At 41.4% G+C, this 17,376-nt stretch overlaps 1 protein-coding gene across 7 annotated transcripts in view; it reads left to right on the top strand.

Annotated features, from left to right (window-relative positions):
- The window catches only part of MEGF11 (multiple EGF like domains 11), a 250,824-nt gene that overhangs the window by 46,109 nt on the left and 187,339 nt on the right, over positions 1–17,376 (top strand). For 6 of the 7 annotated variants that reach the window (XM_063169985.1, XM_063169987.1, XM_063169984.1 and 3 more), the window contains exons 2-4: positions 10,221–10,333; positions 14,396–14,519; positions 16,517–16,618. In XM_063169985.1, coding sequence (XP_063026055.1) covers positions 14,404–14,519; positions 16,517–16,618 — 218 coding nt within the window. In that variant the 5' untranslated portion in view covers positions 10,221–10,333; positions 14,396–14,403. Of the gene's footprint in view, positions 1–1,780; positions 1,864–10,220; positions 10,334–14,395; positions 14,520–16,516; positions 16,619–17,376 lie in introns of those variants that run through there. The other variant, XM_063169983.1, reaches the window with a different exon arrangement.

Genomic DNA, 17,376 nt, shown 5'->3' with positions numbered 1-17,376 from the left:
ATATTTTTGTGCAGAGAGGGAAAAATGTCAGAACCTTTGTACAAAGCAGTGTTCCTACAAGGCAGAGTGGGGATGGGAGAGGTCATGAGTGAACAGAAGAATCAATTTGGCAGAAAGAAATAGAAACCTCTCTCATGTGAAAACTTGTTTATTCATGAACACCAGAAAGGCCATAATTTTTTTGAGCTCACTCATGGTGCCAAAAATGGCAGCACGAGGAGCGACGTGGCCGAGAACAAGCATCAGATGTGAGGCTGTGTGATGTCACAGAACCATTCTGTCACTCAATGCCAATGATTTCCAGGGCTGATTGCAAGCAATCATTAATCACTTTGTATTGAGAGCAACCAGCTCCTTCACATCTGGGGCAAGAACAAGTGGCACCTATTTAGCCAATGTTCTGCTCTCAGCAATTTCACACGTTGTCTTTCAAAATAAACCAAACTGGGAGAGATGAAGCAAGATTATTATTTTTTTTCCCAGGAATTCAGATAATTGAAAGCCTTAGTTTACTTCTAAATTCAGTGCTCCTCACTCACACTGACTAAAGTGTGAACAACAGTGAATGTCCAGTGTGGAAATGTCAGAGCTGCTGTGAGAATATTGACAATTTCTCAGTATTATTATACTACTCTGTATGACTATTAGAGAGAAGAGTGAGATCATATGACAGCTGTTCCTTTTTTACTCACCTGTGCTGGAAAAGGCTGCTGCAAATCAGGTGTGTAGTCAGATTATGGGATTAGAATAATCTCATCAAACCCTGGGGTCAGTTACTATACATGGCTGATATAAAGCAAGAGCATTAGGATATATATTTCCCAATTTACATATATTTATCCCCAAAGCCAAAATGTCTTGGGAAATGGGACATAATAGAATCTGCCCTATGGTGTTAACATAATGTATTTATTCCACTCTTCCTTTTTAGTTTAGAACCAGTTTTATTAAACCAGGTACGATGTTTCTGATGAATCCTGCAGTGTTTCATAATAATGAAAAATTTCCCTTAGCCTTTCTTCTGTGCCTGACAATCATGAGAAGTTACTTAGACAAGTTATATCAAATTGGAATATTTTTAAATGTAAATGTTTCTCAATAGCTGGGGTCTCAGGCAGTCAAAGTGAGAGGTAGCAAAGTGCTGCATTTCTATGAGTTAATGAAATACTTTGCCTTTCTGTAATCGTTGTTCCCTAAGGATTGCAGTTGTTCCTTTGAAATCCTGCTTAATCTCCACAGTTATTTATTTTGTCAGTACCTTCAATCGTGATGGTTTGCTGTCAATCATCCATTGTCAAAAGAGAAGTGAATTTCTTCAGATATTCTGTAGGTGCTGTCCCAGAGCTGAGGAAGGATTTACCTGCAGCCCCTGGCATTGTAAATGAGACAAAGTTCATTAATGACGTGGCTCATCTGCTCTAAGTGGCTCCGTTGGACAGGAGAAAGCAGAGCTAAAGATAACTCATAACCCCAGTCTCTTCTCAGAGTGGCCTAAACAATAGTCATTGATCTAAACATAAATTGCATTTATTACAGACTTCATTTTTTTGGTGGTACATAATTAGATAATTCTCCAAAGAACTTTTTATCACATGCATTTTCATTAATTAATATTAAATGTCATTAGCAGTCAACTCAGCTTGATCAAAGGCAGATAAGTTGCAGCAAGATTCTGAGAAATGACACACCATTTACTAATTATATTATTGATTTTCTGGTCTGAAGCATCCTCATTACAAGGGATCCAAGGTGGACCTTGCTGAGCCTGCTGGGGGTGCTTTGAACACGAGGAGTCGCTGGCAGTTCTGAGCCTCCCGCTCGCATGAATCACTCCCGGGCCTGCTTGTGCATCTGTTTTCAAAGGTGATGCTTTAATGGACTCTGAAAGCTGCAAAAGTGTGTTCTGTGTGCCTCCACATGAAAGAGGGAAGAGATTTGGGGCTTTTTATTCCTGATTTTAATCATTCGGAAAAGATTTTAGATCTGTAGGCGGATACTTTTGAACAGTGGAAATAATGTGGCATAGTTGATTTTAATTAGTAGGCCAGCCTAAGACAGGATTTCCCATAGCTCCCTGTGACTTTTTTATTTTTTAAATGAGTTTTTAGTACTTTTTTCAAAGTTAATGATACATTCAGACTTTTCAAATTTTAATTTCATGTGAAGGCAAAAACTGGAAAAAAACCAAACCCAAAACAAGCCATAAGGTGAATATTTGATTAGAACAAATGTGGATCTGAGCAACAGGAGCAACCTCAGATGTGTCTTATGTAAGTTTAGTGCTTTCATAGGAAAATGAAAAGGAATTGAGATCAATGACATAATTATGAAATGTTACTCTTACCCTTAATTGCTTATACTTAAGAACATGAAAAGCCTAGATTTTAAAGTATATGTCTGTGTATGTGATTAGCCTATTCAGTTGCATGAAATTTCAATTTACTCTCAATTCATGATAATAAGGTGAGATATTACTAGTAAATATTTTGTTTAGATTGTGAAGTTGTAACATCTTTTAGAGCTAAACCATTATCCAGACTCCAGCTGGTCTTTTTGTGCCTGTTTTCATTGAGGTGTTAAAGGATTTTGACTACATCCTTCAGAGGAGTAAGTTATAGATAGATAAAGGTCTTGGTCAGAGTCAGTATTCTGAAAAAAAGAAAGCATTTGAAAAATGAGAAATTAACTGTAATTTTTAAAAATCAACTTCCGATTTCAGATTTGTAAGGTCTTAGAATAACATTCTAAAAACTTCTGACTGTTCTGGTTCCCACCTACTCATTCCTACTCCCACCTTCTGTTTGACTTCCTAGTTAGCAAATCAAAGAATTGAAACAGGCTGAGAAATGAATGTCTGGGCTGGTGGGTGGGCTCCAAGCTTAAACAAATAAACAGACGAGCAAAACACATCCTCTCCCTGCATCTGCTTGTGCCTGAGCTGCTTTGGCACAGCACGAGGGCTTCCATTCCTCAGCAGATGAGGAGGACATGCTGCACTGTCTTTCCATTTGGTAGAAATCCCAAAGGATATTCCAAGGTGTGTTAGCAGCACATTCCTCAAAAATCAGTGTAAGGAGCTATTCTTTGCATGGCCCAGGTTATAAACTAGTAATCAGTTATTTATTCTGATTGTGTTTTCCCATCTACCCCTTGTGGCAGTTTTTAATTGGACAGTGATTGCTCTGGCTCATACACAGCTGCTAAACATCTCCAGGTTTGTGTGGCCCAGCTATAGCAGCAGTAAATCATGGAAGGAGTTGGGTTAGGCAGGGATGGGCTGGAGTTTAGCATCTCCATAGCTGAAGAAAGGAATTCCATGAAAGGAAGCAGTGCCATGGAAGAAGGAAGGAGGAGGATGAGGTGGTAAGACACAAGAGAGGTGTGCAGGCTACTGAGATTGCAATGAGTAGCCAGAGGAGAGTTTACAATAACTTGTCCTGCTTCCACTCAAACATTTTCATGAACAGAGAAAACTTGTTTGTTCTGTGGCAAAGGAGGGATCACTAAATTATACAATATTGACCCTTCACCCTGCAGCTCCTGGCACTCCCGGAGTCCCAGCAGGTGCTGGAATTCATAGCTGAGAGCATGGAAACTGCACAGGTTCCCTTGGAGACCGAGTGAGTTGGGTTGAAGTTTAAATAAATAGAGATACAATTGCCTGTAGTGCGTTCTGTGAAGGGGATGTGGCAAGTGGCTGTTGATCTGGGAAGAAGTTGCCATAAAATTCTAAGTGGAATTCTCCAGAGAGGTTTTGGACAGCACTGTGTGAGATAACAGCGCCTAGAAGGTGATGGTGAGAAAAAATGAGTGAAGAGGGAAACAGGACTCACAGCATGTACCTAAAGAACTGGAGCAGGTGGAAGGAGGAGAATGATCTGTGGGGACCTTAGAAACCTTCATTACTGCTGTGCTCTGCAAGGGAGATCAACATCAGCTCACACACATAAAAATTTTCCACAAGTGTTGTGCCAACAAAGCCAAAAGTCTCAAGGCTTGTGCTTTTTTCCTGACTGTGCTGAGGCTGGTATCTGATGGGAGAGGAAAAAGAGGAGCTCCCTTGTTTCCTGCCAGCCAACATCTTGTGTGCTCATTTTTGGAGAAGAGGACTTGGGTTTGGTTGGTTAGCAGGATAAGTGATGTTTGCTCAGAGAACCTCAACACACAGTGAGCTCTGTTAAACTTTACACAAAGTTCAGAGCAATGTAAGCAATTTTTAAGCTCTGATTTTTTGGCCTCTGCTGAGAGATTGATAAAGAGCTGGTAATGAAGTGTTGTCCTTGGTCATCTGAAAGCAGTGGAGCTTAGAACAAGCTACAGAGAGGGCTCAGAGGACTCAGCACATGGTACATGCATGATGTGAAAAGAACACAGAGAGAAAACTGTGCTTACCTTACCTGGTAGGAAAAAACCTTAATTAGTACATCTGAAAAGGAAGGAAATTAAGTCCTAAAATTTCCCCATAAACTCTCTCTTTTATAATTTTCATTAACCTTTTTTCTCAAAGCAGCTAAATAAGTTTTTAGTGTCAAATTTAGGAAGAGGGGGAAGAGGAAGCCAAGGCAGTTGCACACACCAGTTGTTCAGGTCTGGTTTTGTCCATAGTGGTTTTCCCAGCTCCTGTTTTCCTGCCAGCAAACAGACTCTGGCTCTAACCTGAGTAGCTCCAGTGCCATCTGCATCGGGCTGAGCTGGCACATCCAAATTCTCCCCAGATTCAAACTGGCACAGAGAACTCAGTGGACTTCAGCCATTTACTCCAGTAGAGACTTTGGCCCGTGCATTTTCTTTGCTTTTCTTCCACCTAAGGTACTCCCTTGCAATCCTGCAGTTCTCTGTGGGTTTGCTCTTTCTGATGTGTTCATGAGTGTTCCTCCCTTGACTTTTTGACAGACATTTTGCACAGTGCCCTGTTACTGTAAGCCAGGTGCTTTTATCCCTAATGAAGAGTTTCCTGGAAAAGGAAAAAAAAGAAATAAACAATAGATAAAGTAGGTCATGGAGACAGCAGAGTGGAGAGCTTTGCATAGTGATATAAAATTAAATAAGGCTGGGGTCATGTTCTCGTTTATCTCTGCAGTTACTGCTCTAACAGAGTCTGTGATGGTTCCTGGAAAGGTGAGGAGATTTTGGAGGACTCTTTAGATCTGCTGGGAGTTTGGGGCACAGAGAGGAGAAAGCAGACACAGAACTGTAGGACCTGGCTGTTGTCAGAGAGCATTTGCAGCTGCTCTTCTTGCCCATCTCAACCCACCAAGACCCCTCTCAGTTCAGATGCAGCTGAGAGACATCAGGGGCCTCTGTGGTTGTGTAGCCTCAGTGCTGGTGCTTGGGAGATCCAAGTTTTAGTCTGGATTGCAGAGAGATTTTGCTTCTTGCAGTGCCTTTCCCCAGCCCAGATGCAGCCCTTGCTGTGCAGCATTCCTCTTGCCAAAGATCTTCCTCACCCACCTTCTCCATGGCATCATTTGTGTCCTGGCAAAGGGCACATCTGTTCAGCCTGTTTTCCATGCTGGATGCCTGAGTCTGGCGGTTTATAGCCAAGCACCTGAGTAACCAGCCTGACTCAAAGACTGATTTGTGCATGCTCTGAAAGCCAGATAAATTTTGTGGATCTCTAACTTGAGACTTTCATTGAACCAAATATCAATCCTCCAGTATTGACAGTGTTCCAGATGTGTCTGTAAGAAACACAGGAAAGCACAAAGGATTATTGTAGCTTCTGAGGAAACCTCTTGTATTTCAAGTAAAATTGGCAGTTTTTACGTGGCCACTCTAATTCTTAAGCCATTAGAAATCTAAAAATTGATTGAACGTTTATCTTACACTTACCAGACATCCACAGAAAAAGTTATGTTCTGTCTGGGATATTCATGTCTTTAATAGCTATGAAATTAAAAACTCTTAGATTAAGGTTTCAAGAGGCTGAGAGGAGAATGGAATTCAGGAGGAGGAAACCTGTGTGCTGCTGTAATAGGGAGTGCCAGGGGAGATAAAGCTCTGGGAAAAGGCCCAGGAGAAGAGCTGAGGATAATGTGCAGCTGGACCAGTGGGGTCAGTAAAGGTGGAGATGCAGAGGTAGCAAACATGATTTCCTTTCTGCCTGGTGAAGATACTGAAGATAAAAAGCTTTTCCCTGTCCGCAGCATTAAAAAAAAAAAAATACTTAGTTTCAGTGTTAATTTTATTCCAGTGTTTGGTTTTGTTTTAGTTGGATTGGTACCTCAAAAGTCCAAGGAATGCACCAACTTTAAAGCCGCACTGGAAAAACTGAATCTGGATTTTCAGTGCAGCTCCAAGGCTTGCAAATCAGCCTTCTCCCATAAATACTGCACTGTTTCTGGAAAAGAAGAGATGGGTCTTAAAATGAAATATGAGCTATAGCATTGGGATGTGATGGTACTGCTGTAGATCAACAGCCATCAATCTGTGTTACTTAATTTGTCCCTGGCTCAGCTGTTCACTGTACTTGGGACTTTTTTGCTGTTTGTTTCATTTTATTTTCTTCTGAGATAAATGAAGACAAAAAGAAAGGGTCAATTGTTCATGACAAATAGAAGTAATTTTAGAAAAATATATAACTGTAAAGGATATTTTGCATTTTCAAATGGCTTTTTTTCTTTTCTGACTTTCACAGCACTTTCACAGATCACAGTTAATTTATTTCATGGTGTGTCTATTGAACATCCTTTTATTTTATTGCTTGTTACTCTGATTTTCAGGTCAACTTTATGTGCACTCTTTAAATGCTGTAACAAAGTCTGTTGGAATAAATAGTTGATGTTTTTAAACGAAATATTTAAAGACATTAGTCCTCATCTGGGCATGGCTGTGACACTGGGGTTGCTTTGTTTATCCTGGGTGTTGTGGGGATTCAAGGCCTTTGTTGCTCCAAGTGTCTCAGAGGCATATGCTGTAATTGTTTGCCATCTTGCACATGGGCTGGGTGGGTGGCTGGCTGTGAGCTCAATTCAAGCTCATTTGGCTTCTCAGTGATGAGCTTTTTGATGAGTGTCAGACACTTTCTCTCCTGATGGAATGTCTGTGGAGGCATCTCTGAAAAGGCATGGACAGGGAATATAAATACACTCTTCAATCAGGAGCCAGAGTGACTCCCCACACAGATTCCAGCAGCTTTAACATTCCACTGAGGGAGATCTCTGGGTGCAGTGGAGAGGACAGAGCCTGGCCCCTTCCTGCCATCCCTGCTGCAGCCTCAGGTGCAGGGAGCAGCCAAAGGCACCAAGTGCCTCCTCCTGACTTTCCTTGTTTTCCCTGTTTTAGTGCAGGGGGTTCAGAGAAAGCTGCCCCAGGAGGGTCTCCCAGCCTGCAGGACAATGAGTGTGTGAAATCCTTCAGGGCCCAGGGCATTGCCTCTGTGGCCTTGCAGCACCAAGCTGCTTTGGGCAGAGGGGGCCAGAGGAAGGTCAGCCCTGTCCCTGGCAGGGCTTGGAAGGACAACTCAGGCTTAGGCACTCCCAGGAGCACCAACATTTCAGTGGGCTTGAGTTTGCATTGATAACTTCAAGGGCCAAATGTTCAAAGGCTGGCTTCCAGTTTTACACTGGAACTCAAGTATACAAGTACAAAATTATGGGCAGAAAATCACAGAGTCTTTTTCCAAGCTGACCCTTCTGAAAAGGAGCCAGCAATTATGTGGATTTGGGCACCGGTTCAGCAGTGTTTTTAGGTGTTGTTAATGCAATTTTTTCATTATATTTTTGCTGGACTATTGATTAACTGTTCAATTATTTAGGAAAAAGAAGTTTAGCATTGTTGTGAATAATAGCTTTTTGGATAGGTTGTTGTGCTTTGCACAAGTGCTCATGGAGTTTGTGTAAGAACTGACAAAATCTACTCTGCACCTCTTTGTATGCTGATGATAACCTCATGGAAGGGATGGGCAGTGCCAAACATGTTTGCACATTGTTGCCTCAGTGTATTAGCACTTATCAGCTTGTAACAAGCTTATTTTCAAAGCACCTGGCAGGTTGGCCAGTCCTCTTCCCCTGGAGAAGATCCTGAGACTCTGAGAGCTTGCCTGTCCTTAATTCCACCTGAAGTTCCAGAGCCTGGGGCTGTGTGTAGGCTCAGATGGAAAACACTGAGATGGATGCAGAACTTGGGGGGAATTTGAGCCCCCTCAGCCCAGCCCACTCTGCTAAGCCAATGTCAGGCCTGGAATCTTTGCCAGTGGGATTTGAGCAGAGGCCCAGACACATCCAGCAGCCTTTTTCTTGATAAACATATTTCATTAGCCATAACTGAAGTAATTGCCCAGATTCCTTGCCTCTGACACATCTCTGGTATTTTGACCCAGTTTTCCTCTGAGAGCACTGAAGGCACAATCTTGAGCTTCCAAAAATAACATTTGATAGATTAAGCAGCACTTAGTTCATTATTTATTCTCACTTAGCTGTGGCCAAGCTCCTCCTGATGACTCCAGAGTCAGCTCCGAAAGCGCTAGCGCTGAAGCAGATCTGCAGACTCCATAAGTTATCCCTGGAACTGTAACAATGTTCTCTCCAGCAAGCACAACTCACACTGATGTATTTTGGAGATTAAAAATTAGAGCAACTTAAGAGTTTTGGATGTTCAAATCCCATTGAAATCAGCCCCCCAGCCCAGTTTTGGAAAACTGAGCTATTGTGGTTCAGAGAGTACAAGGCAGAGCCATGAGGGCACTGCAGCAATTATGACCCTGATGAGTTTATTCAGGCTTTAAAATAGAGCCTCTAAAATGAGATCTTGGAAATGGAATTGGTTCCTGTGTTGGTACTGAACAGCACCCACTTCACAGGATGATGCAGCAGAAGTGGTGGCTGTGGAGACTGAGCACACAGGACTCAGATGCAGGATTTCCCCATAAACTGTGAAAATCTCAAACTTTTATGTTTATTCTTTCATTTCTCAAGTCATATTAATTACATGTTAATTCTTGTCTCCTGTCTCCTGCATTAATCGTGCAAGGTGCCAGCAGAGGGAACACAGCAGCCCAGGGCACACTCTGCTGTTCCTGCTACTTCTTCCATCACTTGAATTTCTCTGTGCTCAGATGATAAGAATCACATTGTCAGTGCTTTTGTATTCAGTACCTGATCCTTCCTGGAAGTGTTTATCTGTTTAAAACAGCTTTAAATTTTCATTAAAAAACAAACAAAACCACAACCTGTCACTGGCAATATTTCTGTTGGTCATGACAACAACTTTTAGAGGTGACTGGTGAGGTTGAATGGATTTGCTCTTGACTGCCCAGATTAAAACAAGCTGTTCTGAGCAGGTATCCTGAGCTCTGCAAATTACCCAGTCCTTTCATGGTATCTCAAGTTATTAATCATAAATGGAGGCATCCAAAAAAACCCTGATCAGTTTTGAAACTTGTGGCCTCATTTAGCTTTCATAACAGCTTGTTTCGAACAAAATCTGATGTGGAGCCAAATGAAGTGTGTGTTTAAATGATCCCTTGCCTAAACTATCATGAAAATTTCAGATGGGATGAGAAGAAGGAATGCCACTAAGGGCAGCTTGTTGGAAGCTTGCTACTACTTAGAGACTAAAATAGTGTAATCAGCAAACACTCCGTCACTTTAATGCTTCTCCAGTGAAATCCAACTTTTTGTTTCCTGGCTCAACCACTCTCTTGCATTTTCCTCAATTGCTCCCACACAAATACTAGGATCCATTTTCATTTTGGCACACCTCATTTTCCTGTTTGGTAGAAACCAGAATTAAGAACAGAATTATTTATCTTGATGCATGTAATACATTTTTGAAGAATCAACATGGCTTTGGAAAGCCTTCTTAACCTTGTGAAAGCCCTTCAAAGTAAACATGAGCATCAAGAAGGTGCAGTTAGATTTCCAGAATGCTTTTGCAAGGTCTCACATCAAACTTCTTGAAAGAAATTGGACTTTCTGGTTAGGATATTAAAGAAAGAAAAGTCTATTTGGGAACAAACGTAGGTAGGAAGTGATAGGAAACAAATTTCTGGAGGCTGGGAGGGTGTAAGAGGAATGTGTTACATCCCTGTGTTCTTCCACTCTTCTGAGTTCCCTGCTCTTGCCAGAAAGCAGGATGGTGGGATTGGTCTGAAATAGCACAATTATGTTCTGTTATCTAATTATTTTGAATATTTTGTCCCATTTCTGCCTTGATTTGTTTCCACACCCCCAAACTCATTTCCTCTGACCCAGTTTTCTGTTTTTCCTGATTGCTCACAGGGCCAAGAGACTTCCCAAGAGCTTTTTCCCACTCTCCCATTGATGTGCCCTGTGTCTCCATGTGCTGGGGATCTGTAAAAACAGGATCCACTGGGAATTTTTAGCACTTTAAGGTAAGACTTTGTAACATGGCTCTTTGCTAAATGAGTCACTTGGAAATTTGTGAGGAAAATTCAGCCTAGGTTAACTGACTGCATAAACATTTCAACTTTATGATCTTCAAAAGTACAGAAGGATTTAAGAAGGGTGTTTGCTAGCAAAGGACACCTCTGCTTATAGCTAGACACAAAATTTGAGGGGTTTTTTGCTTGGTTTAGAGCTCACTTCATCCCAAATTGAAGGGAAAACATTCAATTTAGAACTCTGTCATGAACTGGAAATTCTTTTTGAATTTCATGTCAAAATCATGTTATGAAATATTTTATGACAGAGATGTCAAAATGAAATGTTTCACCACTTCAGGCCCTGAACAGGAAAGTCTCCAATGGTCATTTTTAGTTAGATTTTCTAGCCTGTCAGACATGGAAGCAGAGGAGAAATTGAACCTGTAGTTTTCTTTTTTTTTCCCTCGGCCACTTGAAGTACACACTGGTCTTTTTTTCACAGGAACATTACCAAAACCAAGTCCTCAATGTCTAGAAAAAGCTTTATGGGATATTTATTTCACCCAGCAAGGGTTCTTTGAGATCTTATTTTCTTTGCAGGTAGGTCCTACCTGCAGGGGTACTGCTTTTTCCACACTGATGTTCATGAAGTCTAAAGGAACATCTGCATCTCGAGGTCTCTTTGCAAACCCCAGCAGTTTCCTCAAAGAAGGCTTTTTGTAAAGAGACTCCACAGACAAATAAATTAATGATTTGCCACCCACTAGATTTTCTGTAGCTAGGATTTGGAGCTTTCCTTTCTTTTGTTGTGGAACCAATGACTTGTATCAATATTGTAGGTGAAATGGTGAAATTTTTCAAAAAGGAGGAAGATAGGAGAAAATGGCCTAAGGATTAGCAGATACCTCATCTGTTATAATTAACAGAGTGAGACACTTGTGAAAAATCACCTGGTTGTCCTTTGGATTGAAAGACTCTTCCCAAATTTTCCCTAAATTGACTTCTTTCCCTTCTGAAAAGAAAAATTAGGCCTGGAGAGACCAAAAGTTCAGAGTCCATGTGGGGATTGCACACACCACCTTTGTGTCATTTATTTGGGTGTTCAGCCCCCCAGGCTGCCTGTCCTGGGACAGTGGCACACTGGAAATGTTGCAATAATTTGGCTGTAGCTTTAATGAAGGTACAGGCATTGTCCCCCTCAAGGCTGGTGCTGCCTCCTAGGAGAATCTGCCCCAAACACTGAATTTGAGGCAGGAATTTCCTGTGTGCTGTGGTGAGCAGTGAAAGCTGAATGCCCAGCATTAGATGTCATTACTGGATTCTTTTTTGATATTGGTTTTTAATATGTGTGCTCCTATTTTTAGAGTTTTATTCTGACTCCTTTAATAGCAACCATTCCATTTTGGTGTGAGGACTTTTCTATTAACAGTGATCAAAGTGAAATATTTCATTTGAGTTACAAAAAGAGACACTTGAGATGAATGAGGTTCTGCTGGATTTGGGGAGTTGGATGGTTCTGATCTTCAATCTGACTTACAAAGTTAAGAAATTAATGACACAAAGCAGCTCCCTCACAGACAGATAATAACAGAGCATTAGCAATAAAAGTTTAGAAAACAGTTTGGAACCTCTTTCTAATACACAGCAAAAAATATTCTGGGTGCTGTTAGGGCTTATAAATAATTCTTTGACATTTGTTTGATTTAAAAACTAAACTGAGGCATCATTTCCTTAAGAACAAATTGAGGTCTCTGAGAACTATAGAATTCAAATATGGGGCTGCGTTAGACCTCATTCTCTTTAGAGTGAGTGAGGCAGCAGGGCTCTATTCTCATTTATTTTTATTTTGTAGGGAGTACTTTAATATAAAGGATATATAAAATTCAATATAAAGAATGGGTAGTTTTCAGCAAGAATGAGTGATCTTAAGAGCCTCTTTCTTAGCATCTGGTGTATTCTAAGCAAATCTTTCTTGAAGGTTTGCTTTCTCCTGAACTCAAGGGCACTGGCTTCAATTGGTACTGAAGGAGAAAAAATTGGAGTGGGGGAGAAGCTTGATTTCTAGCTTGAATTAATTATTATTTACCTTTCAGTTCCTGATAACTGATGGAAAGCAAATGCAGGCAATGAATTACTGATTTCAAGTCAGGCTGCCTTTCTGCCTGTAATTAATGTAGCACAGACCCAGGCTGTTGATGCTCTCCAGAAGTTAACAAACTGATCACAGAACTGTGTTTAGATTTAAGCCCTCTCTGAAGATTTGCATTTCCTGGAGCAGCTTTGCCCACACCTGCCCATCAGAAGGAGCTTTCCTTCAGCCCCATTTGCTCAGCCCTGCCCTGTACCAAAGGTGCAGAGGATGAAGAAGGAAGGTAAAGGTAAATTATAGCCTGGAAATACAGTGCCAAATTTCACTTATCCCTGTGCTTTGGCATTGTTGCAGTGCTGCCCAGTGTCACAAATAAAGGCATTTTGGGAGGGATTTGTGTTAAAGGGCTGCCAGTTTGTGCAGCCTCGTCCTTGGGTTGTTCACATCCATTGTCCATACTGTGCTCAGGGAATGTTCAGCTTTACTCTCCCACAGTTCTGACTGTTGGAACATTGGGAATTTTTGCAGCTCAGCCCCTGCAGACACTTTTCCTCCATGGACATGCAGTGCCCAGGACAAGGATAGGCACTGGCTTTTCCACAAATACACCCTTGCCTTGTCAGCCCTCTGGATTTCCAGACTAAGCTTTTGCATTGTTGCTGTGGGACTTTGGAAAAGCCCACAGGTAAAAAATGGTCACTCCTTAACTTAAAACCATTTCATGAGGAACATGAGCATTAAATCACGTTAATTAACATTAATATGACTTACATGGCTCAAGACCTATCTTTGGGTTTAGCAGCGCTCTAGGAATAATTTAAAAGATGAGCTATTGCTCCCATTGGGATTTTGACTTGAATCCACTGAAGGCAATGGGTGTCCTTGAACTGCCTAAGAAGGCTCTGGGTCAGGAGGCAATTTCTGAGCAGTTTCCTGGCTCTTCATTCTGCTTTGTGATGGCTTCTTTATGCTGGGTTGTATATCAGGGCCCTGCAGAGCAAACCTCTTAACATCCCTTTGCTGTTCTGGACCCTGAGGCAATGAGCCATGTGTTTTTTTGATGATCATATGAAGATTTAATCTATTTTTAGGGCAATCTTGTTGCCAGGAATAATTTCTAGGACTTCTGATTTGAATGGTGAATTATGTGTCCGTGTAAATGCCTGAAATGGATATTTAAAAATACTTTTCCCTGACTTAATGTTTTACAGATTAACACCTCTAATGCTGTTACAAAAAAAGCAACTTTATTTTCTATCTATTTTGAATTTTTGATTGGTGTCATTGGAGACTTCTAGGCCAACACCACAACTTTGGTTTCAAAGCCCCAAGCAGATGTAACAGGAAGGTGATGAAGAAACCACACCCAGTGAATTTTGTACAACCTCTCTCCAGCTTCAATGCAAATATTTTTATTTCATGTTCAGTATTCTGTGTCATGTACCCCAATGCACTGACCTCTGTAATTCTCAGTGGTTTCCCATCCAGGGCTTGAGGAGTGCATTGATTTTCCTTCCATCATGCAATAAGCACGAGTCTCACATCCAGGCCATATTGACACCTGTAAACCCCATTTAAATAAATCAAAGGGGGCATTTGGGTATTGTCCCACTTGCCTGTAGGTTGATGGAAGAATAGATTGCTTTAATACCTCGGTGATTTATTTGTCAGTACAGACAGCCTGTCATAAAAATAATCAGTATCAGAAATGTTCTTTGGAAGAATCATTTGGGCTATCAATATCTTGGGTGGCTTAATCATCAAATTCATTGCTTTCATTAGGTTTAAATGTATAAATTCCTTTTAGAATGGATTTGAACTTTTAAAGCATTTTACTGTTTAGTTGATTGCTTTTTCAAGTATTTCGGTTTCTGAATAGCTCCACAGTATTTGGATTTGCACAAAAGTAAGGAGGAAAAGGCCTAGAAGGATATTTTCTTCAAAATTGTCTCTAATGGCTCTACTTTCTTCTCTTTCTCCAGGTACAACAATGGTGGCACCTGTGCTGTTCCAGTGGATTCTGAGAGGGCTTATTCTCACTTTCCTGCTCAAAACTACTCTGTCCCTAAATCCAGATGATCCAAATGTTTGTAGTCACTGGGAAAGGTAATGTGTAACCTGCCAACTTTTATTTTTTTAATCATCCATTTCATATTTTTACATTTAGAAGGCAAGCTGAGAGCCGTAATTTGGTAAATAGCACCACATCTCAGCAAAGAGATTTGCTTTAGAGAAATAGTGCTTTGGAGTGCCTTGGAGGGTTTGGATCATCCCAAGGAATTGGTTCTAAGGCTGCAGCTATTGACCACATCCCCCTGTGCCCTTTGGGAAGCTCCTCCAGAGTCTGAGCTACAGGAGTGCACTGAAATGTTTGCATCCATCATGGAGAGAGCCACAGAAATGCTGGCCTTGTTCTGTCCAGTTTTTTTCTGCTTGTTGTCCAGCGAGAAAGTTTGAAGCTCTTCCTGCTGCAACATCCTGGCTGTTTTTGTCTGCCCTGAACTTCAGGGCTCTTCCTGCCAAATTCGTGTCGGCATCAAAGAGCGAACGAAAGCACTGAACATGAAAGGCCCTGGAATTTCTTGTTCTCTCTCTTGTTCCAGTGTCCTGGTCCTAAAAGTGGATCTGAGCAGGCCAGTTCCTGTGAGCACAGAGAAACCCACAGCCTTTGATGGGGTTCACGCTCAACAGGGGCTGTTTGCAGAGGCTAAAGGTCCTGTACTTCTCAGTTTAACTTGCTACATTTCCAGTCCTGCTCTCTGGTTCAATTCCACACAAATCTGAATTGCTGTACACTTCAGCAAAATACACCCCTTAACAAAGGTAAAAATAGAATTGTTTTTAATGACTATGTTTTGAGGCCTTAATTAGAGAATTAACTCATTGTAGATAATGCAACTGCAAAGCAAAAACTGTGCAGGAAAAGGATTTTGCAGTCTGCGTGCTGGAAGTGCATTCAGAGCACAGGAATAAAATATTGATTTTGTCTGAAGAAAGTCAGCAACCTAGAGACCCAATCAAGGAGAAACAAAAATTAAATACCAAAATTGATTGGTTGTACTGACCAAGATGACTTTGTTAGTTAGATGTTAATAAATCAAAGGGAAAAGATTGTTAGGGCTATTGCTGGATAATAAACGGGATCGTAAAATAATAATTGAGATTTGCAAGTGTTACTGTCTTACATTAATAATGAGCAATGTAAATATTTTATATTTTGGCATTAGCAGAAGTAAAAACATTATTGTCAAAGCCAGCAAAGAGGGCAAAGCAGCATCTAGGGGAACCTTGGCTTGTCAGAGGGGTCACAACAAGCAGGGCAGGAACAGCCCAATCTTCGATTTCAAGCCACTCAGCCCCTCCAAGCAAATATCTTGGTATTGCCTTGTGGGTGCAATCTCCCAGGGCTTAATCACATCTGCAGTCCTGCTGATGAGAGGGAAATCAGCTGCAGAATTAAGACAATCCATATAATGAGTGACCTAGAGGATCTAATTCCTGGGTCCTGACCTGCCCAGGGTGATTTGTGTATTGTTATCCAAAGATGATGTAGGTCTGATAAAGTGTGGCCTGTGTCCAGATCAGCACCTGGCAGAGGAGTCCTTGAGCACTGCACACACCTGCTGTGGGGCACTGCTCTGCCACCACTGGCCCCAACATGAGATTTGGGTTCTTGGAGCATGTGAGAGGCCCAAACAATAACGAACATAGAACCTGTTGCATGGCTAAATGGTGTTTTGGGAGGATTGCTCAGTTCTTGCTACTGATGGGGCTCTGTGATTTCTTACCAAATTGCCCAGGTTTTGCCCATATCCATTCACTTTTCACCTTCTAAATTTCCATGAATTTTAGTAATATTTTTTTTACTAAAAGAGAATGGTTTATTGCTCACAGAGATATCTCTATGCCTATATCATGAAGCCAAACATTTCCAAACTTCAGGAAGAGGTCTAGCAGAAGGAAGCCCTTTTCTGCTCTTTGCTGATACCCAAATTTCTAAGATTCTTGATGTAAACATGTTTCATACTGGAGTTCCATGAGCAGCAGCTACAGGGAACTGCAGCTTTTCCCAGCCTCTCACCTCTTTCCTTGTCCACCCTCAGCTACGCCGTGACCGTGCAGGAATCCTACGCTCACCCCTTTGACCAGATCTACTACACACGATGCACAGACATCCTCAACTGGTTCAAGTGCACCAGGCACAGGTAAGAGCTCATCCTCAGAAACCTGAGCTTCCTGCTGCCTTCTCATCTCCTCACACACCTCTTGTTTACCCAAAATATTTGTGGTGCTCCAATACAGTTGTGTACACAAAGGTGTGTGTTTGGAATTCCAGGGCATTGAGCAGAAATACAGAGATTTTTGCCTGAATTTTGAGTGAGATAAGTGATAGTCAGTCCCCCATGGGGCCATGCAGGAGAATGTATCATTCCACTGGCCCTGCCATGGGATTGGAAGTGTCTGTTCCCTGACCAGATGTGACCAACTCTCTTTTCCAAGTGACTGGTGCATGTCCAGGTTTGTAAAAGGAAGTCCACACACCTCCTAAATTGTAAATAACGAGGCATTTGAGTGATAATTAGAAATGGACCTGTGTTAGAATTAATGCACCCAATTCTGCACTGAAAATCAGGTTAAATGAAGATGGGTCTGTTTCTAGGACTGAATGAAAACTTGTACTAAAGAGTTAATTTTTCCCAGGCTGCAGGATATTTCTGTTCTGTTCATTCTGCTTCCAAAGTATCCTAATAAATATCCACTAATATTCACAGTCTTTCAAGGGGGTTTTAGAAGCCTTTTTTTATCTCAAGTCTCATGAATTCAGTTGCAAGTTGGCTGTTCAGCACCATCCCAGTGGGACTTGGCTTTTTGGCTGCTGTGTTCCAGTGTTTGGAAGTGAGCAGAGCTGCAGAGCTTTCTGGAATATTGTATAGATTGGAATGCAGCAGAGTAAATTCGATCA

Source organism: Melospiza melodia, chromosome 15 (assembly GCF_035770615.1).
Source record: "Melospiza melodia melodia isolate bMelMel2 chromosome 15, bMelMel2.pri, whole genome shotgun sequence".
In the NCBI taxonomy this organism is placed as follows: domain Eukaryota; kingdom Metazoa; phylum Chordata; class Aves; order Passeriformes; family Passerellidae; genus Melospiza; species Melospiza melodia.
Note: the sequence above shows the minus strand (reverse complement) of the source record. Positions and strands in the feature narration are given on the sequence as shown.